The sequence below is a fragment of the Haliotis cracherodii genome, unplaced genomic scaffold, assembly GCF_022045235.1.
Source record: "Haliotis cracherodii isolate W230 unplaced genomic scaffold, xgHalCrac1.p SCAF_28, whole genome shotgun sequence".
In the NCBI taxonomy this organism is placed as follows: domain Eukaryota; kingdom Metazoa; phylum Mollusca; class Gastropoda; order Lepetellida; family Haliotidae; genus Haliotis; species Haliotis cracherodii.
This window is the reverse complement of record NW_027266284.1, coordinates 4,427,857-4,455,482: the sequence shown is the minus strand read 5'-3', so window position 1 is coordinate 4,455,482 and position 27,626 is coordinate 4,427,857. Positions and strand designations below refer to the sequence as shown.

The 27,626-nt window shown below is 38.4% G+C and overlaps 1 protein-coding gene across 3 annotated transcripts in view; it reads left to right on the top strand.

The window, feature by feature from the left end:
• Positions 1 to 27,626, top strand: part of LOC139473393 (polycystin-1-like protein 1) — a 235,293-nt gene that overhangs the window by 174,371 nt on the left and 33,296 nt on the right. For 2 of the 3 annotated variants that reach the window (XM_071255957.1, XM_071255956.1), the window contains exons 37-41: positions 14,073 to 14,292; positions 14,990 to 15,046; positions 21,347 to 21,568; positions 25,251 to 25,529; positions 26,414 to 26,530. In XM_071255957.1, coding sequence (XP_071112058.1) covers positions 14,073 to 14,292; positions 14,990 to 15,046; positions 21,347 to 21,568; positions 25,251 to 25,529; positions 26,414 to 26,530 — 895 coding nt within the window. The remainder of the gene's footprint in view (positions 1 to 14,072; positions 14,293 to 14,989; positions 15,047 to 21,346; positions 21,569 to 25,250; positions 25,530 to 26,413; positions 26,531 to 27,626) is intronic. The other variant, XM_071255959.1, reaches the window with a different exon arrangement.

Here is a 27,626-nt window from a genome sequence, read left to right as displayed (position 1 = left end):
AACATGCTTCATTAGGATGGTTGATTTGTCGTCAGTGCTATAAGTTGTTGCATTGCCACTGTAATGAGATAATCTGGAAAGGCTGCGGTGACCTTCGCATCACTAGCTCCATGCCAGGCTGTCATGATTGAATTGATTTTTTAAATATTTATTCTTCACAAGAATTGAGTCATGACTGACATATGAGAGTTTTTTAGATTATATTTTTTATGCCAACTCTTTTCCCTTTTGATTTATTAATAGGCTCCTCTGATTTATACAGGCCGAGGCATTATGTCCAAGGAGACTCTTAGTTTTTGAGGAGTTTAATGTTTCCAACAATAACATTTCAATCAATTTCTTCATTGTAACTTTCCCTGTATGATGTGTCAAACCTTTTAGAAGAAACACAAGGATATTACTTTGCTGTATCAGCTTCAAGAAAGTTCAATGATTCGTTTTGACAAATAAGCCATTTATTGAACTGAAGAGTGACTGTGAGAGCTTCACTGGCACTTGAAATGGGTCTGTTCTTGAACTGGTTAAAGTCTCACGGAACTGATTTAGCTCTGAGCATTAGCACTGACTACCTTTGATCTCACCCAGGAGATGTACAATAGGGAGACCAGCCTCTGGCACAGCTCTCAGCCACCATGGCCTATAGCTCTTCCCTGCAGTCTACATGGCATCTTTTTGTGCTGATTATCAAAATCAATTGATTGAACCTCCTCTTTCTCTGAAGACTGTAGAGAGATTTTTGTAGATCCCACAACTTGTATATGTCAGACATGAAGTCAATGTTGTTTTTCAGAATTATTGAGTTTGTTGTTATAGTAACACTCCTGTATCTGGAAATGTAACATTGTAGAGGATATTGTGCATTGAAATCAAATCCCATGATGCCATACATTGATATGCCAGAATTAAATATTTCATGATTGCGCTAATGCAGATATGAGACCTCAGTAGAAATTAAGAGCCTTCCTGTTACTCTTATCTCTATACAATTCTTGTCAATCGATGTATTTTATTAGAAATTGTGTATCGCAAAGTCATCATGTTTCCGCATATTGGAAGACTCCCTATCTGTTTCTGTTAAATATCCAATTCCATTCCTCGTCTGAGTTGGAACCTGACCAGACCAAAGTCTTATTCACGGCTGCTAAATAACATTATCTGTCTGACTCATAGCCCAGGATGAAGTAAAACATTTGTTTATTTAATTAATACATGATTATGTTATGAATTTATGTGAGGTAGCAGACCGGAATACCCAGAAGTCTAATGCCATTGCTGGAATGTTGAAGCAATCAGTCTTGTGACAAATCAGAACCGTTATAATGATGTGGACTTACTAGAGACATATTTCACGATAATGTCATTTGTACAGGCCTCTATACATTTCATAATTAACTTGACGAAGAGAGCTATGTCAGTTATCAATAACAGTCAGATGATCTCAATTAAATCATCCTATTATTAATTCAACAGGAAAGCCGGTAGAGAATCCTGAAGTATTTATCAAGTTTAAAGTCCAATTCTTTCATGCCCACAGCCAAATCCTTAATTGTATCGAGCATTCATGTGGAATGTCTGCCTTGTTTTATCAGCTATTGTTGTATTATCAGCATCGTACATTTCTAATGAACAACTGTCAGTCAAACCTGCTGAGCCATAGCTTCAGTCTGGATTTAATCTGGGACATTTTCTGATCGAGTGATCATTTAGTTTGTTCAAGGCACACATGTCCGTATTTATACCTCGATATGCTAAATTTGCTTTTTCATCAGTGCATTGTTGACCTTTTGGTTAGCACTGCGAAAACTGCCACCCTTTTATAGCAGTATTATCATGCTGTCTAAACACTGTTTGCTTAATAATTTCTTTCATGATGCAATCATCTTTGAAGATTTAAAAATCTTTTGAATTGAGCTATTGACATAAGCAGCAGTAAGGCTGACACAAGTTCACATCTAAACAGACTGCATTCTGAGGTTTGTTTGCATAAGATAAGATAAATCTTAATTACAAAATCTTTAGAGATGATTCAAAGTGTCAGTTCATCAATTTTCAAGCAAACATGTACCATCATCTTACATGCAGTAGAGGAACTTTATGTATGAGATATCCTGAGTAGAATTTATAAGATTGGTTTAATCTCCTGAAGACATTTCTATAAAGAACAAATATGAAATCTTCCTTTTCTGCATCAGGCTCTGTCAGGTGGTGTAAGAGTCTTTCAGTGAGGTGAAACATACCATGAAATCTCAAAAGGCTTAAATCATGTTGTATAGTAGTGACCAGAACGTTTTTAATGTTAATGCACATGACATGCTATCAAACAATGGTTGGTTCAATTGTATGTTGATATAAAAAAATATTGTGAAGTTAGTTGGTTGTCGCTTAGACATGCTTTCAATAACAATATTTACAAATGTGAAAAAGGAACTTGCCTGTGATTAAAAATATTTCTGAGGTTATTATCGAGCCTACTCGATATTTGAATGATCAGAAATCTCCAGAGAGAAAGCCACGCTTTGTGAAACATTGTCAAAAGCATGCCTGGGACCTAAATGGAGGTGCACACGACTGGCGTTGTTTGCTTAAGGGGAAACTGTGGAGAGGGCGACATGTTTGAAATACTTTCATGAAGTTGGTAACTTGACTGGTACAGGGCATTGCCATTTGGAGGAAGATTTATTCTGTTTGCTCAGCAACATTAAAGTGTCTCTCGACTACTGCAGCCCCGCTCCCCCTTAGAAAGAGTGAAATATTTCATTCACTAACAGCGTCATTGAAAACCACTGTTATCACAGGAAGAAGGACCCTTCTTTGAGGATTCTGTTCCTAACTAGCTGAGTGTTTCAAGCTCCTGTATCAAGTCTGTCCCTGGCGATTAGCCTTATTTCTGTTCCATCTGTCCATCAGTTATGATCATGCTGCTTTTTGTAATGCAACAGTTATTTGTGATCTTGTTGAGGAAAATCTTCGCTTTTCTGGATGTCAGACATTATGCTTGCACAAGATTAATGTCATATTGATATGTCTTCACTGTCGGAATGTGTATCTGGATATAAAAGATTTAAGAAAATGTTTTTAGCATACAACTGTAAGTTTTATTATAACTGAAACACTAAGGATTACATTTGATGCCTTGTGTAAGTTATGAAATATGTACGTTGAAGAAACATTTTGTTTAAAAAGTATACTTTGCATTAAGGACAAGATTAATAGTTTGGTGTTTTTCTTGTCCACAGAACAGATTAGTTTTTCATGAGACAAAACTGTGAAATCATTGTGATGGTAATTGCTATTGAGGGAATATTGCAGATTAGTATTTGCAGATACAACTGGCACACAAAGGCTATATATAACACACCACAAGGAAAGTCCCAGCAGAGCTTTATTCAAACATGGAACCACAATGAACAATCCCAACTAATATAATTTATGGGTGTGGTAAGAAATTCATACTCAACATTCTCTTGTGCAAGTGGTCGAGATGGGTTTATACATGTTTTGGGCCCTGCATGTTTTCTGTTGGGATAGGGAAATGAATATTGTCCTTGATATCATTATAAAGCAAAAGAGAAACTAGAACAGGGAGCCATTGTACTCCATTGTCCAGAGTGTGTGACCGCAGAATGCTGCATGCAGATTTTAACCCACCACGAATTTGAATCGTGCGTTCCCATGTCTCGATGGTGCGTGTTCTTTGTGTGATATTGGCAGTGGATGATCACCATGCGTTCGTGGACTCGTTGCAAGGTGGATTATTTGATCAGCTAAATAACAGAGAGTGGAATTTCTTGTAATATTTTGTCAGGGTTGAAAAGTGTTGGTTCAATGTTTTTCTGGTTTGTTTTTCAGAAATGTGCAGTTGGTGAATTGACTGGTAAAATGTTGAAAGGTGATTGAGATAATTTAAACCAAGGAATTTCAATTTTGAATTGAAGACCTCAGTATACGTAGAAGTTTATGTGATCTTGAAGGGCAATAATGGTGCAGTAATGTGTATTTGGAAGATAGTTTGTTGGCTATTAATCTGCTGCCCTTCCTGATTGAAGTTTCCATTTCTGTTGTTGACTGGTTGTTGAGTACTTCCCTCAAATCCAGCAGTCACTAGATAAAGGACAACCATCTTTTTGGAGTCCGTCTCAAGCTGTGGCAGTCCTCTTTGTTAAGTCATTCTTTCAGATCCGGCAGCCATCTTTGTTAAGTCGTTCTCTCAGATCCAGCAGCCATCTTTGTAGAATTGGTCTCTCAGATCCTGCTGCCATCATTCTTGAGCTGTTTTTTTTTTCAGATCAGGCAGCCATCTTTGTTGATTCAGTTTCTTAGGTCTGACAGCCATCTTTGTTGAGGCGGTCTCTCAGATCTGACAGCCAACTTTGTTGAGTTGGTTGCTTAGACCCGACATTCATCTTTGTTGAGTTAGTCTCTCAGATCTTGCGACAGGGATGATGTAGCAAACACTGAAGTCCAACCAGCAAGCCAGGTCCCATACTGGGCAGTCAATTACAGGGTTCATTTCCTATGTCCACAAACAGCCAAGGTGCCTACTTTGACATTTAATTACCTTCACACCTAACAAAGGACTATGGTCAATGGGAGAGATTGGTGTTTGCCGACCACTTGCTCTGCCATATGTGTTATGTAAGGTCATATTGAACTCAGGTCTTCTCTATAGCAATGACAATGACCTAATGTTATGCAAAGTCTCCCTTCCAGGGATTATAGCACGGCAGGTCATGTTGTTAGGCAAATAGCATGTCTGACTGTATGTTTGGACATTGCAGTTCAAGTGGTTAGGAAGACACTTTATAGATGTCCACATGAGACTTAATTGTCCTTTTGGGTTTGAGCTGCCGCAGTGTAGATTGTAGCTGGATGTACATAAGGGTGAAGACACGGGAGAAGGAGGTGACAGGGATATTTCAGTGCACAGCATGATGAACTGCAGAAGGCTTCCATGGTTTGTAAACTGGTCAATATTTCATGTAACCAAGACTTGTATTTGAAGGAGAAAACCTCTTTTACTTTTAGAACCTCTCAACACAAATACAAGTGATGTTTACGGGTAAATAACATTGTCATTTTTATTTTAATGTCATGATACTAAACAGCACTGAAATGTAAGTTACTACATGTTTGAGGTTTATTAAGCAGTAGTGACATGTATAAAGAATGATGTATCTTCAAATTTTGCTAGTTTCTGGAAAGAGACATTGTCGCGATATGGTTGTCTACCTGTTTGTAATTCTACTACAATTGATCAGGGATATTCACTCAGTACACAGACATGGAGACTTTAACATGAAGAGAAATCTGTGCTCTGGTGTCGACATATACGTGGCGCTAATTCGCCTGACCAGTTGTTGAGCTATCTCACTATGTCTACAAGCTCAAAGTTTACCGAGGGCGGAACACTAAAATTGCAAAGACAAAACAAATAGCGGCTATAGTGCCACCAGTGGTACTGTAAGTCTCACCAATTCACACCAGAGCGGCTTTGAGCGGCTGTGTTAGCATTTTGTCAGTGTGTGGGGTTGATGGAATTTACTGTGCGTGAGGATTGAGAATTTTTTGGGCCAAGTTTGAAAAGAAATTTTCAATGCAGCTATTTCTTCTTGTAGATGTTTCGAATTAGAAATGAGTTCAGGTTTAAATGGAATTTAGGTCGATTACCAATTCAAATTGGGAGCTTTATGCTGAATAGAGCAGTATTCTCAGTATTTTGATTGTGTTAAAAATTTGAAAATTTGACTGTGCAGAGCACTGCTTTGTGTTTCATTAGTTTAATGGTGGAGGATGTTAGAGATCCACTATGTAATTTATTTTGAAATGATTCTTAACACGACTTGATTTGATGGAAACTATACAAGCTCTAGCAATCAGGAGATTAAACAATGATTATTCCCATTAGTTAGATTCAGGGAGGTTTTCAGAAATATTGCATCAACCCTTGAGGATTTGATTGGTTTAGAAGTGAGTTGTTTTACTTGAACATGAATGTTTTCTTTTTTACCGGGCAATCAACATTATTTCGCTCAAAGAATACTTTTTATCAAACATTATTTCCATAACATCGCAACAAAGAAAAAAATTAATTCAAAGGCAGAAAGTTAAATGTTAATAATCAATTTCATTTGGATGTCGTAATGTTATGAAAATTTATAATTACTATTAGTATATATCAGTCATGTTAATTAAATTTTTAAAATCAATATGAAAAGAAAAAAAAAGACAAGATAATTTCATATCTTGGTCTTTTGTTTTACAATTCGACATTCTGACTATTGATTAAGGCTTAGATCAATAGATTCTTGAGAAGATGCATGCGATTTGCAGGTGTTCTTTCTCCGTTATTAGGTTGAATATCCTAAACGTATCATCTGGGATGTAGAATCAATATATTGTATGACAGTGCTTACATTATTCATTGTTTTGTAAGATAACATATATATCTACACCCCTGACAGTCTCTCTATAGGTGCATGGTAATGAAAACGTGGATGTTGTTTATGACTGGTTGGAAAAACACATTATATTGATGTTCATTGTTGATGTAGTCTGCGTTTGTGTGGAAGCAATGATGGGTGTAGTGTTACCTTTGATAATTCATTAAACCCGTGCACAGAGTGGACCGTATCCTATCTGGTACATGAACACATTACTTGATCACAGCATGTGGTATCACAATAGTGGGGGATTTACATTAGTTGGGATTTTTGTTTTAAAACACAAAAATGTATCTTTTATTTATTAATCATATTTCTAAATATGACTTTGCTGTGTCTCTAAAACAAATCTTAATCTAAATCTGAATATAGAAGATGGATTAGTTCTGGGTTTTATTTCCATATATCTCCAAAACATAATGGGATATTGTCTCCACAATGAACATCTTAATTTATATCTGTCATTATCTGAATATTAGAGATGAATTATTTTCCCTTTCTTCATTTGTAAGTGTAAGTTTTGTACACAAATATAGATGCAATGATTAATAAGTTGAAAATGAATTATTTCCCCTTTTTTGCATGCCTTCATAATATTAAGTATCCTTTCACAGAAAAGTTTAAGATAAGCAGATAATGTATGTTTCAGTTTAGTTTTCTAAGTCTCCAAAATTGATCATAATTTGTTGCACCAAATACCATGTGGCAGGAGCATTAGAGTTAATGGTGTAACACGCTCAGCAGCTGTTCCAGATACAGTCCCCATCCCTTGCTGGCCACAGCATTGGTAGTAACAAACTGATATTTGCCATGCTTAATTGTACCACAGTGAAACTGACGCCATTGTGGCTGTCTTAAGCGGGGAGCTTGAAAATAGACAACACCACTTGTGACAGGTTCAGTGCGACACGAGTGGTTTGCCTGTATTGTGGGTTGACGAGGATGTAGAGAGGAGCGAGAGCTTCCCCAGCGTTTCCCGAGTACATGAGCGTGGAAGCAGCATTGGTGATCAGACACACTCCTACACCCCTGTCATCACAGGAGTAATTGAATATTTGTACAATACAATCAATCAATGGGTTGTCCTCCCTTGGTAAGCAGAAGTCATTTAAACCTTAGCATCTTATTAATGAAACCTGCCAATCTGGCCCCCCAGAGCAGGTTTAATAGAGAAGGGGGCAGTTGATTGTTTGTTCTCTCTCAGTGAAAGATCAGATCAGATTGACACACTGTTATGAATAACCTAGGTAAGAATTCTACCTTAAAATTTTTGTCATCAATTTATGCTTTGACAAGATACTTTCCTTCTACATGATTGAAAATTGAAATATGGTGATATAGAGCAAACACTAACGATGTTACTCATGTTTTGTTGTTTGATAATTACCACATGGCCTGAATGTAACTTATTTAAATTATTTGATACCCTGACAGTTATTGAATCATGGGGATTACAGTATCATTCATCATTTGCTTGCTGATAAACACTCCCTTAGTTTGTCAGATTGCCAACTAAAAAAGTAATTTTGTAATTTGGAAATAATATCGAAATAATATAGAAAAATGCTACTGCATTATGATGATGTCAAAGTAGTAGACCTGTATGGAATATAGTTTAACAACCTCAGTGTCAGTGCAGGATGTTGTAGTGATAATTTACATCCACTGCCGTTGTACTCGATGCAAAAATAGTTAATTAAATCGGAGAATCCAACTTGGTCCTGGAAATCAGCTTATTCATATTGATTTCTGGTCTACTGTTGTAAGCTTTGTATTACGTAACCACTCACTATCACTCTACCCCAGAGAGAGACAATTAGCTGTCTGCAGCACCTCAATCTTGTGTTGATGTAATAAGAAAACTTGAAGTAATTGTGAAAATGTAGAGATTGTTAATATGTATCTGCCCCTTATGGCCATGATCATAATATTTTTTTACGTGTTTTTGGGTTGTTTTTTTTTCATGCACTGAATCAGCTACATTGTAGCAATCGGCAATTATTATTATTAGTGGTAGTAGTAGCATCATATTCATCATCACCATCATTTTTCTTATTAGCCTTGAGGCTTTATTTGAAATTCAGATTTAATTATTTCAATATTTCTTCGTTATATGTAACAGAACAACCTGTCAACTGTTTCCTTAATATATGTTCCTGCCTTGGATGTGATTCGAGTATCTCGGCATCATTTGTATACCATGTTGCTAGGCAGACAGCGAATTAAATGTGACGCCAAATTTCCCAATCTGAGCACTTTTCTTCCAAACACGAATAAATATCGACATGAGCCATTGAATTGTGGTTGCTAGGATTGATTACTCTGTATTATTTACACACGGCAATCTGTCATCACCTGCAAAAATTCGCAGAAGCTGAAAGCTTTCCTATACACTGACCCGCACTTGTTTTTCTGAAAGCCTGATTTGAAAGGCTTGATAAAAGGTCTTTACTCATAATGTAGTATTGTCACGCCGTCTTCACGGAAAGTTAAGAAAGTCTTTGTTTATCAAGTGGTGATTGTAAACCACAGCTAGCGCTGCCATTTGTTGCTTTCCTCAATGTTGGTATCTAGTGATGTTTTGAGTTTGCACCATGTCAAGTTTTTGTTGTGATGTTATCCACCGATTTGGAAGTATCTATCTTTGATGAAAGCTGACACAGGGAAGTTTGTAGGCTAAAAAGCTTCAACAAAATTATTGTCAAAATGGAAAGAAAAAAGTTGTACTTTTGTTATTTGAAATTGTTGGTCTTGACTCAAGCTTGAATTGAATTAGATCTATGCATGATGGATTTTTTGATTTACAGAATATTGCAATTTGGGTTGTATAAGAATCAGATCAAAACCCTGTAAACAGGAATGCTGCTCTGATATTCATTATTAGATAAAAAATTATGACACAAATTTAGTGGAATAAATCAATTATTTCCATGCAATCTTGTGTATGACAGGCTGGTTTAAAGTGCAGCTTCAACAATATGTAGATGGTTTTGCACTCCCATTTCAAGTTTTCTTTATTGTCCCTTCTTGGCAGTTTCCATTAAAACTTTAAGTACCTTCCAGAGCACTGCTGTGTGTTGAGAGCTTTTGCCCTTTCCCATCCTCCATAATGAAATAAAACCTACACTGTAATTTGATAACCATACTCAGTCATTCATATTTAAAACGCTGGATGAAAAATTTTCATAGGCAGGGGTAAGAGAGGCATGATGACAAGGAATGCCATACTGGATGTTAGAGACCCGTGAAATATGTATTCGAAAGCAGATAGAATGATGTCTACCACGTCCTCATTTCTCGGAGGGTGGCATGCCAGTGGATTGTTTACCTATTAGCCTTTGGATTAACTTTGGATTGGTTAGCACCTCATTCTGAAGAGAAGATGAGGATTCTAATGGGTTGCAGTCAGGTCTTGTGTTAATGGATTTGTTATTAAGGGGATGGTTAATATGACGATCATATTGATTTGCTGTCAGAAGGGCTGTGTAAGGCAGCAGGGATGATAACCATAATGTAGGGTTAAACTTCATTACTCCCGAATCCCATCATGGGTCATTCAAAGTTTGGAAGAAATTGTAAAGTATATCGGCATGGGTGACATATACTATGGCAGTTGTTACCTTAGGGTGTTTCCCTGTGGGGATAATGGGTCAGAAGTGGTCCCCAGCAGCCTGTGTTTGTTTGTTTGCAGCGACTACCGTATTTGACGAAATCAAATCAGAGCCCCCTTTTTCTATTTTTGAGAACGCCCTGGGTGCTTATTACGTCGTATACAGAAAATGGATGGGGTTGTCTGCCTCAGTGACTTGGTTGACTGTGTATCATCGTACCTCGATGTGGATAATTGCTCATGATTTCAATCACTTGTTTGTCTGGTTCAGACACAAATATAACAGGTTGCTGACATGTTACGGATTGTAGCATTAAAAAACAAACTTCACCATGTTCGTTTGTTGTGGGAGAATATGTAAGTTCTAAAGTTCAACACAATAGTTTATTCAATAAGAATTTCATAATCTGTGAAAAGGAACATGTTTATGAAATAGTTCTGGTTTGTGTCTCTCTCAATTTCTTGCAGTTTTAGTAACCAAATTACAAGTTTATAATGGTAAGTTTTAATGACAATACATCCTAAGTGTAACAAACTTGAGCCAACAGGATCAAGTACTTATAATTTGTAACCCGGGTTATGGTGAAATACTCAGTGACTTACAGCATTGCTCATACCATTAAAGCGTCCCTTGGACACGCCAGAAACCTATCATTGTGGGTTTGAATCCCGGTTCGCCCCGATTATGTTTCTAGGTTTGTCAGCACCATACCCGTGCTCGTGGGTTTGACCGAAGTGGTAAACGTCTGAGACCTGCATCACTTCAGGCTTTCCTCCCACATTAAGCTGACACGCCGTGATATAACTGGAATACTGTTAAAAGCGGCGTTAAACCCAACTCACTCACTCACTCATACCATCAAACACTTGTCGACCTGACCCAAATTCAGTTATTTAGAGCCGACTGCAGTCCGTCCGTCTGTCTGTCTGTCTGTCTGTTGGCAAGTTTACAGGCAGGCTTTTAGTATTCCAGTCACTGCTCAAAATGGTATAACTATTTCTACTATCTGTATTAACAGACAACAGCTGGTATACAAATAGGAAGTCCCTCTTCTCATCATCCTTTGCTTGACATGTTGCATGCGAACACGAATAGCATCAACAAGATGATTGGCTGGTTGACATGTTACATGTGACCAATGGGGTCAGTTGTGTCCTACATAGGGCCAGTAGGTCCATCCTCAATAATTGAGTCTGGCCATCTATGTCTGAAGTTGCCCTTCATCTCCATGGGATAATGATCCCTATCATCCTTGCCTACACACAATATTAGACAGTTCTCACGATTAAGGCCTGTGGTGCAAGGTGCTAGACTCATTATCCTGTAAGAAATTCTGCAATTGTCACTGAAGGTTCCTGTTCTTTCTTAAACAAGAAACAATGCCAATCAGCGATTAAGATGGAAATCTCTTTGAAAGGGATGAGTTTCATGTATGTTGAAATAGTTCTGAAATGGCACATCTGTGTGCTGACTATAGTATGCCATGGATCAGGGTCAGACACAACCAGGGAGTTAAAGGTTCTCCCAAGGGTCCTCCAGGTTGTCAACTTGCACCGTCGTCCAAGGGCCCTCCAGGTTGTCAACTTGCACCGTCACCCAAGGGCCCTCCAGGTTGTCAACTTGCACCGTCACCCAAGGGCCCTCCAAGTTGTCAATTTGCACCGTCACCCAAGGGCCCTCCAGGTTGTCAACTTGCACCGTCACCCAAGGGCCCTCCAGGTTGTCAACTTGCACCGTCACCCAAGGGCCCTCCAAGTTGTCAACTTGCACCGTCACCCAAGGGCCCACCAAGTTGTCAACTTGCACCGTCACCCAAGGGCCCTCCAAGTTGTCAACTTGCACCATCACCCAAGGGCTCTCCAGGTTGTCAACTTGCACCATCACCCAAGGGCCCTCCAAGTTGTCAACTTGCACCGTCACTCAAGGGCCCTCCAGGTTGTCAACTTGCACCGTCACCTAAGGGCCCTCCAGGTTGTCAACTTGCACTGTTACCCAAGGGCCCTCCAGGTTGGCAACTTGCACCATCACCCAAGGGCCCTCCAAGTTGTCAACTTGCACCGTCACTCAAGGGCCCTCCAGGTTGTCAACTTGCACCGTCACCTAAGGGCCCTCCAGGTTGTCAACTTGCACTGTTACCCAAGGGCCCTCCAGGTTGGCAACTTGCACCATCACCCAAGGGCCCTCCAGGTTGTCAACTTGCACCGTCACCCAACGGATCGCTGTGAAGGGATTTAGGGGCGGTTGGGTAACCTGGTGTTTGTTTGTCGTGTTGAAGGCCTGGATTTGACCGCCCACATTGGTACAATGTGTGAAGCCCTTTTCGGTGCCCCACATCTTGAAATTGCTGGAATATTGCTAAAGACAGCCCGTATAAGCCTACTTTCTGTGACAGGGTTTCACGTCATAGTTATCAATATTTAACTAGTTCACAGATTTTTACTCCGTGTAACAGGCATGTGTACTCAGGTCCTCAGTTGTCACTTTTTGCTGCCATTGTGGCCACCTAATCCATTTTGGTGTCCCGTCAGACAAGCATGGGGTAATGTGCAACCATTCTTCCCCAGAATATCCACTTTGAAGTATGAATGGAAGAGAAAAAGAGACAGAAATAGTGAATGAAAGACAGACAGAATGAGAGATGGAAAGAGAAATAGAAGGAGCAGACTTTTGTACCTGTGTATGGTGCGAGCTAATCATGTTTTCTCTCCACTGAACTTGCATGGCCAGTTACTTGATGAAGCAGCCTGCCACTAGATTATCTTGTAATCCTGTTATGCACTGCTACATGGCAGTAAAAGTATGTGAGATGTTTCTGATAAATTTCAGATTGGAATGAAATACGTGTGGGTAGTTTCCTACTGCAAGCGAACGAAAACAGGCTGGGGAGGAAATTAATTTTGTTACGTATATGAGTCAATTTCATCAGCAGACGGAAATTAGATTTTTGTTTGAAAAGGACATGTTCGTGTATTTAATTTGGACTGACATGTTGGCTATTTATGTCTGTGTTTAATATTATATGAATCTATCTTTCCCAGCGAACACAATGTTAAGATTAAAGGAATTTGAAATTTCTTTTCTGGGAGACAGTGTTATAAGCTGTGGCTCACTGAATGCAGGAACTATGAACCATGTGTCATGCACATAACCAGGATCACTATACCACTCAGCTGTTGCCATGCTAGCATGCACGTAGCCAGGAACAATACACTACTGAACTGTTGCCATGGTAGCATGCACATAGCCAGGATCACCATTCTACTGAACTGTTGATAGATTGGATCACTATACCACTGAACTGTTGCCATGGTAGCATGCACATCACCAAGAACATTATACCACTGAACTGTTGCCATGGTAGCATGCATATTACCAGGAACATTATACAACTGAACTGTTGCCATGGTAGGCCCAGTGGGGATGCTGGGTTAGTCCCCAAATAACTTATGGGGGTTGTAAGAATTCAAAACTGGATTGGATGATCAACCTTTGGCGATTGTGTGTATTTGTATCATGATGGCATGGGATGTTGATCAAATAATATGCATAACTGATGTGCCCTGTCCAGATTCTATTATTAACATGCGGCTGTGATATGGCTGGAATACTGCTGACTAAACAGGCACCATCCTACTGAATTAATGTATTGTGAATCCTAGGACATACAGGTCCAAGTCAGCTGACTACGGTACAGTAAAACTAGTTATGTCAGCATCACTAATTATACTTTTGCTAGACATTCCTATGTAGCTGACCATTATGTATCTGTCTCATTATATATTCACAGACTTCTTCTGCATAAACTCATTTGTTCAGATTTGTCAGTTTATATTACCAGTCATGAGATGTAGCTGATACCCGAAACCTTACTTAATATGTAATTATACTTCATCATCAATACAGTGTGTTGTACCAGCTGGAACTACATTTGGAGCGAAGAGTTCATGTTTGAGTGTCAGCTTCTTACCCTCTGATATGGTGTGTCAAGTGGGACGTTCATTGTTTATTTTTTTTATTCCAGAAAAGGCAATGGCAGCTTTCCTCTGGAGTTGTTTTACAAACCGTATCAAAAAGCCAAGAATTATGGTGATGACAGAGCGACATGTACACTCATCGGCAACATGGCCACCTGGATGAACAGATCCCCAAAGGTGAACATGTCCTCTCCGGAATGGTTGAAGAGACAGAAGACGCGGTACAGGCTCCTTGACGACCTGCTCAAGCTGCCGCTCCGAGATGAGGTACAGTACCTTCTTCATATCCATTGTAGTCCTCTGTAGCACTCTGAGATGTATGGCCAACTTGCAGCCAATCATCATCAACTTGAAGATTAGATTAGTCCTGCTGGGGTACCATGCAAGTAGAGGTACTGTAAGTCCTGATAGTCTCTAGTATGGTGACCCAACTTTGGTTGCTGGTGATCTATAGCCCTGTTTTCATATTGTGTTGTCATGTAATAGTCCAGGGATTGACTTAGGCCCCGATTCCGCAATATTCTCGCATGGTTGACGTAGATATCACATCAACATTCAGTCAGCACGATTGAAAATCGCGTACATCTTTCAATAGTTTTATCTCATCACACACCAAAAAATCTCATTGCTTTTGGACCAGGGGAGATTTTCTCTCATATGTGATAAATTCCATGATAATCCCTGATAGTCATGTCTTTTTAATGTTGTCATGTTATGTATTCACTTGTAGCAGTATGGCTGAAATACTGCCGATGTCACTTAACATGTTTACTCACCCACTGGTATGTGACATGTTTGTGTTCCAGGGGACAGATATTTTTGTTGCCAGGGACACAAATGTGTTGCAAGGTGGTACATTTGTGTTGCCAAGTGACACATTTGTGTTGCCAAGTGACACATTTGTGTTGCTAAGTGACACATTTGTGTTGCCAGGAGACTGACTATGTTTTCTTGTGTTGTGCAGGTTGAGGTTATACAGATTGCCCAGTCACTGGCCGCCACCACAGCTGTACCCCAAGAGGTAGGTACTGCAGCCATTGTAACATTCACTCCGATCAAGTGGCAACTCACCAGCTTCACCAGCTTCTGAAAAGTATGTGGATGAAACATCCCGCTAGGCATTTTGGAAAGGTTGGAAATCACCTAACTCTTTGATATGCCTAGTGCCCCTGACAACAAGGCACAGTATCATCTTGTTTTGCATGAGGTCAACACTGTTGTACATGCTATACAACCTTGGAATCAACAGCACTCCTTTCAAAGCAAATACAAGTAAGGGTGGTGGTTGTGTTTCCTGGAGTCAGCATGTCTTTCTGCTGGCTGTAGTATATGGTCCTGTGATGTGGCCTATTGTCTGGAGGAGAGTCAGTCTGGTGGTTGTGTTTCCTGGAGTCAGAATGTCTTTCTGCTGGCTGTAGTATATGGTCCTGTGATGTGGCCTATTGTCTGGAGGAGAGTCAGTCTGAGGGTTGTGTTTCCTGGAGTCAGAATGTCTTTCTGCTGGCTGTAGTATATGGTCCTGTGATGTGGCCTATTGTCTGGAGGAGAGTCAGTCTGAGGGTTGTGTTTCCTGGAGTCAGAATGTCTTTCTACTGGCTGTAGTATATGGTCCTGTGATGTGGCCTATTGTCTGGAGGAGAGTCAGTCTGGTGGTTGTGTTTCCTGGAGTCAGAATGTCTTTCTGCTGGCTGTAGTCTGATCCTTCCCAGATGAGAACTCTCAAATATTTTATTGATAACAGATTGGAACCTAAACACAATCAATACATAAAGTTTGTCCTGATGTGGATATGACAGATGCTTGGTCTCTCATGCTAAAAACCTATACAAGTTGGTTCAGAAACATGATCAAAACAGTGCCAACATTTACAATTCCTGTGTCCAGAAGTTCCTGTATACTCCCCAGGAGTGTATATATTTTATGCATTATTTGAATATTCCAGAGCTTGAGTCTGCCATAGGATCCCGGTATAAAACTATGACCAATTTGGGTTTATGTCAATTAACTGAGTGTTTCTGGGAGGTGAGAGGTGGTGTGAGGGATGTCCACATAGCCTTTGAGACTAATTTAGTGATGTTTGGCAAAGATGTGCCTATGAATATTCCATCGTTTTTAAGGCTTGATGGGCAAACATTGCCGAGTTATCAGTGTGAGTGAGCATGTGCAGTTTTGTGTACTCCGTCAACGGTGGATTTGTTTCGTGTGAATTTGGTATTGGATGATTTGGTTCTAATTTGATAAAATGCTCTATCATTAGGAAGTAGGATCTTTCCATGTAGGTCTGTTTCACTGCGATTGCAGGTGGACAAGAGGATGGAATAAAATTTCAATTTGGATGAAACAGATGAGGAATAAAAACATGTTTTTATATTGTTATTCTTTTTTAAATTTGATTAAAAAAATAATTTGTTGAAATAAATAATGAACTTTGTGATATTATTTTTTAGGAATAGGTTTTATCATCATGTTTATTGTGGTTTAAAGGGAACTAGTCATAGATTTGTGATCAGTTGCCTCTGGAATATTTCACAGAAAAAGCATCTGGCAAAGTGTTTTGAAAGCGGTTCATATCAATATGCCTTATAACACTGATCTTACACATAGCAGTTAAACAACAACGTCTTTCAGTCTGCTTTTTGTTTATGCATGCATCCATAAATTCCACAGAATGTATTAGATATCAATAACCATAACTTGTAAAAGCAGAAAGTAATGTTTGTTCAAGCAAGTTTATTGATAGTTCTATGAACCTCTAGTGCAAGCTGGTGTACAGCAAACACAGTTGAACTTGTTCTGGAGCAGGCTGGTCTGTCATCAAGGGATTTGGGGTGGGGGAGAAGGTTTTCTACCATCGGGGGGTAGGGAAGGCCATTCTACCATTGTTCTGTTACCAAGCTTGAGGAGTCTGTTCTACCATCTGGGGTGGGAGAGTCTGTTCTAGCATCTGGGGTGGGGGAAGGCTGTTCTGTTGTCAAGCTTGGGGGAGGGTGTTCTACCATCTGGGGTGGGAGAGTCTGTTCTAGCATCTGGGGTGGGGGGAGACTGTTCTGTTGTCAAGCTTGGGGTAGGGTGTTCAACCATCTGGGGTGGGGGGAGGCTGTTCAGTTGTCAAGCTTTGGGGAGGGTGATCTACCATCTGGGGTGGGGCTGAGTGTATTACCATTCTGTTTTCAAAGTCAATGGTACCAGAGGTAACCAACTGGCTGCTGCTTCTGAAAGACATAGTCATCGAAATCTCCTTGGGTACACATAATATCCACCGCCTGGCTTACCACAGAGAAATAGAACGAAGAATGTGGGATGGGACTTACATAATGAATTTATTCAGTTCTATTTGGGAGTTTAGGTCTTTATTTTAATCATGTGTAAAGTCTGGGACTATTTCATCGTTGGTTTAGGGATTTGGGTGTCATTTTGGAATTTTGTTGATTTTTATTCATCATCCATCCTTTCAGTTTTCTCCTGTACATAAACTGTAAAACTTGAACCTAAATGCAGGCTTTAACCTATTCAATGTAAATACATTTAAGAATCTCTAAATACTCATTTCTGCCTTTCTACTTCAATCTACCCTCAGCTAGCTCTTCAGAATCAAGAGCATTCACAAAATTCCTAGAAAAGATTTTAAAAATGGAAACTAATTCCATCCCAGACCATCTAACCTCCAGATGCCATTGATAGGAGTCCATTCAGATAAAATACTTCAAGATTAATTGAATATCTGGTCCATGTAACTGTCCTTCACACCACATAAAATGCTTTGAAATAACATAATTTAGAAATCTGTGAAATCAGTTCGCTGCAAAAGAAAACCTTTTTTGAAAAAGATCATAGTTTGAGAAGAGCGGTGGCCTGTTCACTGGTGAGAACTTTCCCACATTAATCACATCGATGTCCATTGAGGTATATTCTGTTGGATACTGGAGACACTCATGCTAATGTCTAATGATCACGATTGCCTTTAGATGACTTTGTACCGGGCGACTCGTGTGTGGTGTTCACCCTGTATACAGCTATAGCGAGCAAGTCTATAATTTCACAGAATCCAATCAAATTACTGCCAAAGTCAAGAGGCTTGTTTGGTTAGTACGAGAAAAAGATAATAAAGTTTGCTTATGAACCATGGACAGCAATTTGTGTTGTTTGATCATTTTGTCAAATAAGAGTCAGGCTTGCAGTTGTGTCAAATAGATTGAGATGCTTTTTTGTGCTCTTGCAGTATATTTATCAATTTCAGTGTTTGTTCATGAAAAATGAGAAAAAAATATTTGACTGAGTTTGATGGAGTGTGATACTTTCTACACACAGAGGAAAGCTTTTGTAATGGACATTTTAATTTGTTTTGTGTCAAGTGGAGATATTTCATCGGCACGAGACTATTGAATGTAGTTCCTACAGTATCTGTATCGCTTATAATGAAATCAGAGTTACCTAGCTTGTTTTCAGTGTCACTTGAGAACATACAATAAGTATATTTTTTGCATTTACAGTTTAATTAAGATCCTCAAATTGATGCATTAATTTGTTTATTTTTTTTTTTTTCTTCAGCAAAATAAATGAATTGATAACCGGTATTAGTATGGTAAAGAGAAAGTGAATTCTAAGGGAGACTGCTCCATGGTTTGGTGTGTAGGTATATACATCATACGTTGGACAGTGTGTGAGAGTGGGGCATTGCCTACATTTATATATATCTTAAAACTGTAGACAGAAGCAAAGATGTCAACTTACTGACCTCGATTCAGACACTGACACAAATACAACCAATTCAGTTAATAGTCACATGTTCTACCTTGTTCACAACTTTTAGAGTTTGGGTTATACAATGCCATGTAAAAGTTGTTTTTTTTTATTTCAATGTAAAACAGTCAGTGATTGGTAATTTATTCTGAGAATAATTTATTTTCGACCCTGATTGTTCAGATATTCCTAGTTGCCTCAAAGTTATGAATAAAAATTGCTAGGGCTGGTAATTGTCCCAAGCTTAGTTGGCCTTTAAAGCTGGTTGTTATAGAAGGATATATTACTCTGCACACAAGAGTCCAGGGAAGATGAAAGGACATGGGATAGAAGATGAGGAAACGAGTAACAAAGACAAGATCCTGAAACCATCTCACCCTCCTTTATGCTTGTAGCGATTTCTTGTCACTAGATTTGGTTAAGAGATGTGTACAAAGTAAGGTTCTTGTAGACTCGCCTACATGTGCCATATGAATAATTTGGGAGTGGAATCTTCTTTGATGTGGAAGGGGCACATCCAGAGCGGGCCCTTAATCTGTTTATGGACAGATAATACTTATTGTATTACTCCCTTCATAGGCAAATCGATAGCAGTATTTGGGGAATATAATGGTTGGCAAGCAAGCAGATTTTATCAAACAGTCTCCATGTGAACAATGCAGATGTTGCCTTCTCCGCGAATACGATAAAACCCCTTGGATACTTCCCGAAGTAAATTCCCTGGATTTCGACAAGGAATATTATGACTGTTGTTCCTTTCACGAACTACTACCGTCAGGCCATCAAGCTTAAGTTGGTATTTTCTGGGCACAAATCGCTCATGTAAAAAGACTTGGGACAGGAACAAAAGTCTGCCGTCTAATTGCCTTCATCATGCCTTGAAAGGGGTTTTGTCGCGTTTGTCCAAATCAATATGAAATCGAGTTGATGAAATGGCTGTCAGTGGGTAGTATCTGGCCACAAATATTGATAAACCTCCTAAAATAGGTCCTGTGTTGCCAACACCAATTAAGTGATTGTACTTGTGCACTTATTACAGATAAAGAACTTAGCAGTGTCTTGCCTTCGAAGTCTCTGGGACGAGTGTTTGTTGATAAACATTGACTCTAAAGATGTAATATTTCACTACCCACCCATGCTTTCAGCCTCGATTTATGATTATCTGAAATAGAGTTTATTGGGTTGGGCTGCTATTTATTGCCATGTTCGTACTTGTAACAGAAAGGTTTGATAGCTTAGGCCAAATCTTGTGTATAGATTTCTGCTTAGAAGACATGAATGCCCTCTAATGATTCAGTGAAATATGACGATCTCGTAAAGATTTTATTTGTTAGCATGTTGCTATGCAGAATCTGAGGTTCATTGTTAGGCTATAACTGAAAGCTATATTAAGTTTGGAGAATGATGGAACATTATAAAATTACAAGTTGATTTCACGTGGGGAAAATTGCACTTAATAATACTGTTTCATTTTTCATTAAAAATAAAATGACAGGCTTTTAAAATGCACCTGTTTGATCTCTCTTATTTTGTGGGACATTTTCTGTTTTTACGCTCAAATCGACTTTATGATACAATGTTGTATATTTAGTTTCTGTGTTTTGTTTTTTATCAAATTATTGATCATCATGGTAATTTTTAATATATCATTGTGTGATTTTCATTTAAATACCAAGAATGTTGACAATACGTTTATTTGGTTTGAAATAAAATGTCACATATAAAATATTATCGTTTATTACTTGTAAAATATAAACATACCAAGCTGATGGTATTATATTTCAATAAGTGTTCAATAATTTAATAATAACTATATGACCTGCAAAGTAACTGTTTAGATATGTGATGAAGAAACCGTAATAAGCTGGAGATAGCGATATCCTGACAACTGTATTCAGACATAGGATCCACACCTGAGGCTGCTGTTTTTCCATTAGCTAGCTGGCTGACTAGTGTACACTGTCAATACAGAGTGTCAGTGGACTTGCTTTCTTCGGGATCATGATAAATCTATTCTGTGTTTCAAGTAGAGGCAAATATGGATAAGAGCCCAACATGGTCATGGAAATAATTGATTAATCAGTAATAAACTTTGTATTCATTAGGCAGAGTGCAATGGATCATGGCAAGAAATTGATTGCTTTTTATTGCAGAAAATAAGGCCTTCCCTCTGCTATCACATTTTTATTAGCTCAGTCATACAACTGTTTCTGTTTTTCATGGTGCAAGTAGGTTACACACAGAAGTTGTTTTCATGATAGCAGTTTCATGTCTAATTTTCCCCTTGGGTGGATATTGCAGTGTGCATTAGTTTCTAACTTTGATACGATGTGTGAATTGTTTTCTCCTTGACAGCTCTGTATCGATGTCCCTGATTTGTGCAATAGACAATGGTCATCGTGAGCAGTGGGTATTATGTACCAGCACTCTCCTCCTTTTCATTCTCAACTGTTGTGGGTTGACGGGACAAAACTGCCAAATGATAAGTCGCAAACAATCCTCTTACAAATTGCTGGCAACTTGTATGAGGGGGTCAACTTAATCGACCACTTGACATAAAGAGTTCTTTTCTTCCTTGCAGCTCTGTACTTGTTCCTTGGAGCTGGCTCTCCGACTCCTGGAATCGATACAAACACGGACAGAGGTTCTCTACGCGGATATTGCCGATCCAGGCGAAGACATCCTAACTTTGGCCATCCAGGCTGTGTCCAGCATTATCGGGGCATCAGTGGAGCAGGCTGATAAGCAGGGTCCTCGGACCCTGACCGTCCGAGCGATGACCGTCCTGGACAAGCTGCTGCAGGTATTCCTCTGTGGGATGTTGTAATTGTAGTTGATAGCTATCTGTAGACAATTTGTCCTGCTTCAAGGAAGAACCTCTTTCAATGTGAGCTGGAAGTGTGAGACGAATGCTTCTATGGGATTTGCCATTATTGATTAAACATTGGATGACCACTTATACCATTTGTAGCAGAGGTGGGATCTTGTGTATCTATTGATTTATGTGTTCCTAAGGACATAGATGTTACATTGCTGTGGTGAAATGTTAGTATTGATTTGTTTATTAATCTGTCGAAAACTACTAAATGTCTGAAAAAGCTGACTAACAATTTATCATCTTTTCTTATCCTGACAAAGATAGGATACCATGATTGAATAGTTTAACTTGGCAAGAAATCATGTCTGTAGCAGGCCCTGATATTTTCAGGAACTTTCGTCCACAGAGACCATCAAATCCTGATAGTGAGCTTTGTTAAATCATCTTTTCCTTGGTGCTCAAAAATTGATTTATGGTAAATAAGTTAGTTGCAAATATTGAGGAAAGTTTGTTGCTTGTTGAGGAAGTGGGTATAGGACATGCATTGACATCAATAAGGTGTAATCGACAAAGTGAAAGAAAAACATACAGAAGATAATTTATCTTTATGGATTCTGGTTACGTTCAGAGCAGTGTATTAACAGCCATGATATATGGGGAAGATAGGGGCTATAGACACATTGTTTGCCTCTGTAGCTCTTGTAAACTTGGCTAAGAACAAGACCACTGAATCATCTTCTTAATGGGTTTTTTATTGAGAAGGATGTATAATGAACTAAATATCATCCTGAATCATCATAAGCTTATGCTACCACGATGTGTTAAAGTCCATATGTCATAAATATTCCAAGTGATACGGTCCTCTTACTTATTTGAACATTAGATATAATTTGTACGTTTTATTAGTTTTGTTCCCTACCCGTTTAAGAGAATCATGAAAATACAAGATTGTATAAATTGAATAATTAGATGTATTGAATGATGTTAATATGGAAAAAAAGAATAAATAATGATTTCGTGATAAACATCAGTTTGAGGCTTGAAATACACCAATATGAAGGCATAATTTTCTTATTAAATGAATGTGTAATAAAGTGATTATTTCATTGTGGGGACCTACATTTTCATCGTATGTCTTAAGATACCACAAACACTATTCCAGTGAAAGCTACTTCTCTCCTTGTCCATCACCAGGAGCAACCGTCTGTCCACTGTCTGTGTTGTAGGGGCTAGTGAAAACATAACTGTTTGTAATAGCTGCTGTGTGTCTGAGTTGTTTCTGGAGCTAGGATGTCTGGGAGCTGACAAAGTCCAGGGCCACGAGTTGTTGATGGACCACTAGGCTCAAGATAGTCCCGGTGCTTTAAAATCATAAGATGGATTGTAGGAGATAAATACCTGATCAGAGGTGAACATTGACTGGTCTTTTCTGGGAATGGTTTTGCTTCTAGTCAGACAGGCCGTTGTTCGTGATTGTGTAAGAGGTGTCTGAGATGAGAGAGAAACTGCCTCTTGAAGCCTGTTGGTCCAAAACAAGATCCCTGTCACGTGGTTCAGCATGGACACTGCATTATCCTTCGCTTCCTTCAAACTTGTGTGAAAGACTTGTGTGTTAAGTGCTGTGCCTGATCAGGAGGGTTAGATCGTGATGATGATGATGATGATGATGATGATGATAGAAACCAAAATTATAGTTTAATCTTTGGTAATGTAATTAATTAATTAATCAATGATGATGATGATAGAAACCAAAATTATAGTTTAATCTTTGGTAATGTAATGTAATTAATTAATTAATGATGATGATGATGATGATGATGATGATGATGATGATGGAAGCCAAATTTATGGTGTATACACTTTCAACAGAAAAAGAGAAAACAAATGGCAAGAAGCATGAAATAGACTTATCAAAATTCATGACACTTGGTACCAAAATGGGAATCAATATGATTGAATCTATTTCCACATTGAAGATTTGGGTTCTTATGTGCATAGTGAATGTTTCTGACAAAATCTCAGCCAATGCCTACTGACATATGTATGCGCTTGTTTGGAAATTTGACCGATTGCCTTACAGAGGTTTTTATGTGATTCTCCAGTCCTATTGACTGTGAAGTATTTTTTCTCTCCTTCATCGAGCTGGTGTTGTTAAGATCCTTTCTACAGACTGCCTATAAGTGTCAAAATTCATTCTGCTTCATTGACTGTGCCAAGCTATCTTTCAACAAGAACAGATTTTTTTCTGTCAATGACCTTTCATTTCAATTTTATTTTGCATGAAGGAGTTTGCTGAAAGACTTAATCGCTCCTTTTGGGCATTTTATTGACATTTTTTCATGGATGTGGTAGAAGCCATGTATAACTGATAAGCTAAGTTTTTCCATTTTGGACTTTTAATTTTCATTTGGTGTGAGTTTCTGTCATCAAGTGTTGATTTTTTACTGATTTGGAAATTTTAAACATGTATGGCAAGTGCAGCCCAATATAGAGGAAGAACAGGAGTTTAGTTTGGGGGAAATATTGTTGTGTCTTCACCCCAAAGGAAGTAGTTGAATTTATCACTGATTTTCTCCGATCTTCGAAACTCTTAAATAGGCTAAAAGGGGATATTTAGGTTTTCTATAAAGCGCCAGTCTGGTAATAAGAATCGATCAATGTAATATAAAAAGAGTGTATGGCCAGTATGTCTAGAAACAATACAACAAGAACAAGATGGATTGAATGACTTGGCTACTTACAAAGATAATAAATCTGACAATATGAATATATATTTGAAATTAATACCATAAGAATTCAAATTGTTCATCTGTTATTAATTCATTCTTTTTAAAAGTCAGAAAAAGTAGGTCTTTCTTGAAAGTTTATCACACTAGGTTATACATGTAGTTTAGGATTGAAAGGTCTGTCTACCATATCAAGGACATATCGAGGCAGGCAAATTGGCAAAACATTTATTACCTTACATATTGTTCAAAATTGGGATATTTAAGTTGATATGTTTTCAGAGTTATTTAAACATTGTATTTTAACAAAACATTCAATGCTGCAGTGTAAAACTAAACTTCTGAGTCTCATCCTGTTTAATACATGGTCCTGTCAGTTACTTAATAGTGGAATAGAGGTCACCTCTACAAAGCTGAGTGTAAATTATTACAAGATCAACATGAAGTGGGAATTCTTTGATTACAATTTGGGAAGTTTAACAGACATGTACGGCAGACTATATGCCGAAGTCAGCCAGTGAGCGTGTACCAGATGTATGTGCGATGTTAGTTATTGATGTAGTGTTGATGAAGACAAGATCCACTGATGGATGTCAATTTCTATTGTTTTGGTACTTAAATGAAACGTTGCATTTAAATTCTTAAAGAAGTCGATGTCCATAAGTCAGTCCTGTCTTCACTGATTGAAAAAGAAAATTAGAATAATTACTACGGACAGTCCTTGCTGCCTCTCGTGCCATGGCAGAGTTACACAAATGCCAGCTGTGGACTTCATGCATGAAAGTCCTACATTCATTGGCTGGAAATTGTCAAATCTCATGTCAGTGTTATTTTACGTCCAACTTACAAAGAAGTTATTAGCTCAGTGACGTTTGTTTTCCTGACAAGTCACCATTTAAGTTAACATTTTTATCTGAAGCCTTTCCCTGCCTCTTCTTCAGGTGGAGCTTAATCATCACTCAATCGGCGAGGCCCCCATCCAGCGATCAGCTGAGTTTGTGTCAGTGCTGGGGTCCCGATACACACCGAGGTTGGCCACCATCATCAGCATCAATGATGCTCAGTTTAAACTGCCATCCAATATGGCCGCCATTACTCAAACAGCCAGAAAAGTCAGCCCAAATCAGAAGTCAAGTTCAATGAATGCTGAGTGCTTTCAGGCTCATATGACTTCTTTCAAGAAAAATCCATTTTCCCATCTTGGTGACCAAATTTGGAAAGTAAGTAACGACTTGACTCCGACAAACTGAAGGATATTGAGAATTGATTTTGTGCTGACAGGGTGATTAATACGCTAGTCTCATGCAGGAGTTTGCCGTTTTGGCAGCTATATCCTCAAATAATTTCCTAGCAATTTGAAGTTTTTGTTGTGAGTAAAAACATACTATGCTGCAAGTTGAGGGGCCCTGATGCTATATCAATACTCAATATTGTTAAGGCAGTGAAGTTGATCAAATACCATGTCGGCAGGCAGAAAAAGAAACTTGCATTTCAGTATTTAGCTGTTTAAATTTTTAACGTTCAATAAGATCTTATCAAATTCTGTCGAGGGCCCAATTCATTTGTTATGGCTTCAGCAAGATTATAACTGAAAATTTAGATTGGTTCTCTTCAAGCAAAATCACGTTTTGTCTGCTGACTATTTTCTGCAATCTTTCAATAGTTTTAAGCTTTTTTGTAGAATGAAATACGAGATATTTCTATTGGAACCTGGTCATTGGATATAAACACATAATTGTGTTTTCATCATAATCTCTTAAATCAGACCAAATTGATCTGCTCTTAGGAGGAATATCTTTTTTAGACTTTGAAAAGCCTTAAAACTTTGTTAGTTTTTCTTATAGTTAGTAAATTAGAGAATTTTGCTAAGATGATTTATTTATATTCACAGAATATTGTTGCAGTGAGACTTTAATCTTTTCAAATATTGATTGAGTTATTTTTTAGTCCATGGTTCCTTATGAATATAAAGTAACTTTGATTGACAGTTTGGTGTGACAGTTAAATCACATTAAATGGTTGAATGATCGTCAAGGATTAAGTTGCGTTATGTAAATCATGTGACCCCCCTGGTTTCTAAGTGGAATATCATTGTTGTCTCCAGGTGCAAGCCGAGGTGTTGGCCCTCAACCTGTATTCCTGTGATGGGCAAAACATTTCTGTCAAACACCTACCTTCAGATGCTGAAGTGTTTATACAGATTCCCCAGCAAGAACGGGACGTAAGTACTGTAAATCTGTATTGTTTTGTACCATGAATTATTGCAGGTGCCTAACAATAGCCTTGACTGCATCTCGCGAGTTTTGTGACATCCTGTTAGGATTATCAAATATCAAAGCTACGTTTTTAGGAATAACTCTGTGATTTATAACCATAGATTCCTATGTTGTTGAAGTTGACCAGGAAGATTGGAGTAGCGTGTTTAACTAACAGTAGAGACTGGCAACTTGATGAGATGTGAACCTTCTTGTCTGGACTATTGACTTTGAGTGACAATGTATAGTCAAGGAAACGGTTTATGAGGGATTACATGTTAAATAATGCACTGGTTGGTGTGACAAATGGAGGTGAATAGCAAATAAAGGCTCCTTACATATTTTGTTTGTTGTTGGCCTGTAAAAATAACTGCATCCTGAAACTAATGAGAGAGTGTGTCACTCACAGGTTTTGCAGTACTTTCCTTCTCGCAAAACTTTCCAGCTTTGCAGTAAAGACCGAAACTGCCAAATGGTCATTCATCAGATAATATTGTGCTGTTATCCTCAAAGTTTTGTTCATGACTTTATCTCTCATTATTGTTCCTACCATATTTGCTGTACTAAGTGCTTTACGCCCTGTACTCAATTTGTACAGAAAACAGCAGCTCAGATGGGTTATATGATTGCCTTCTAACTATTATCGTCAGTTTCGTCAACATTTAAGCTAAGTATGTTTAAGACCACTTCATCTCAGAAAACAGATGTAAGTCTTTGTGTATGGTTTTAATAAACATTCCCTTTACCAATTTTCTGAGCTCCCAGGGCACTTATTATGGCAAATAAGGTATATGGCCAAAATATTGTCACAGCAACATAAAATTTAACTCACTCATCTATATATTTGATTCATTTAGTCCTACATTATATTGGATGCGCTCATGTTTTGGTTTGTGACACTATGCCAAGGTATGAGTATTGTTAAAGGGATGACGGACCCACATATTCACTCACAATTTCTTGTGGTATGCGTGTCACAGTGGGGTTATTTCCCTTCAGTGAAATCGGGAGTTATCTCCCCTGTTTAGTGTTTGTTGGCTGTGCCTAAGATTTTGGCTCAAA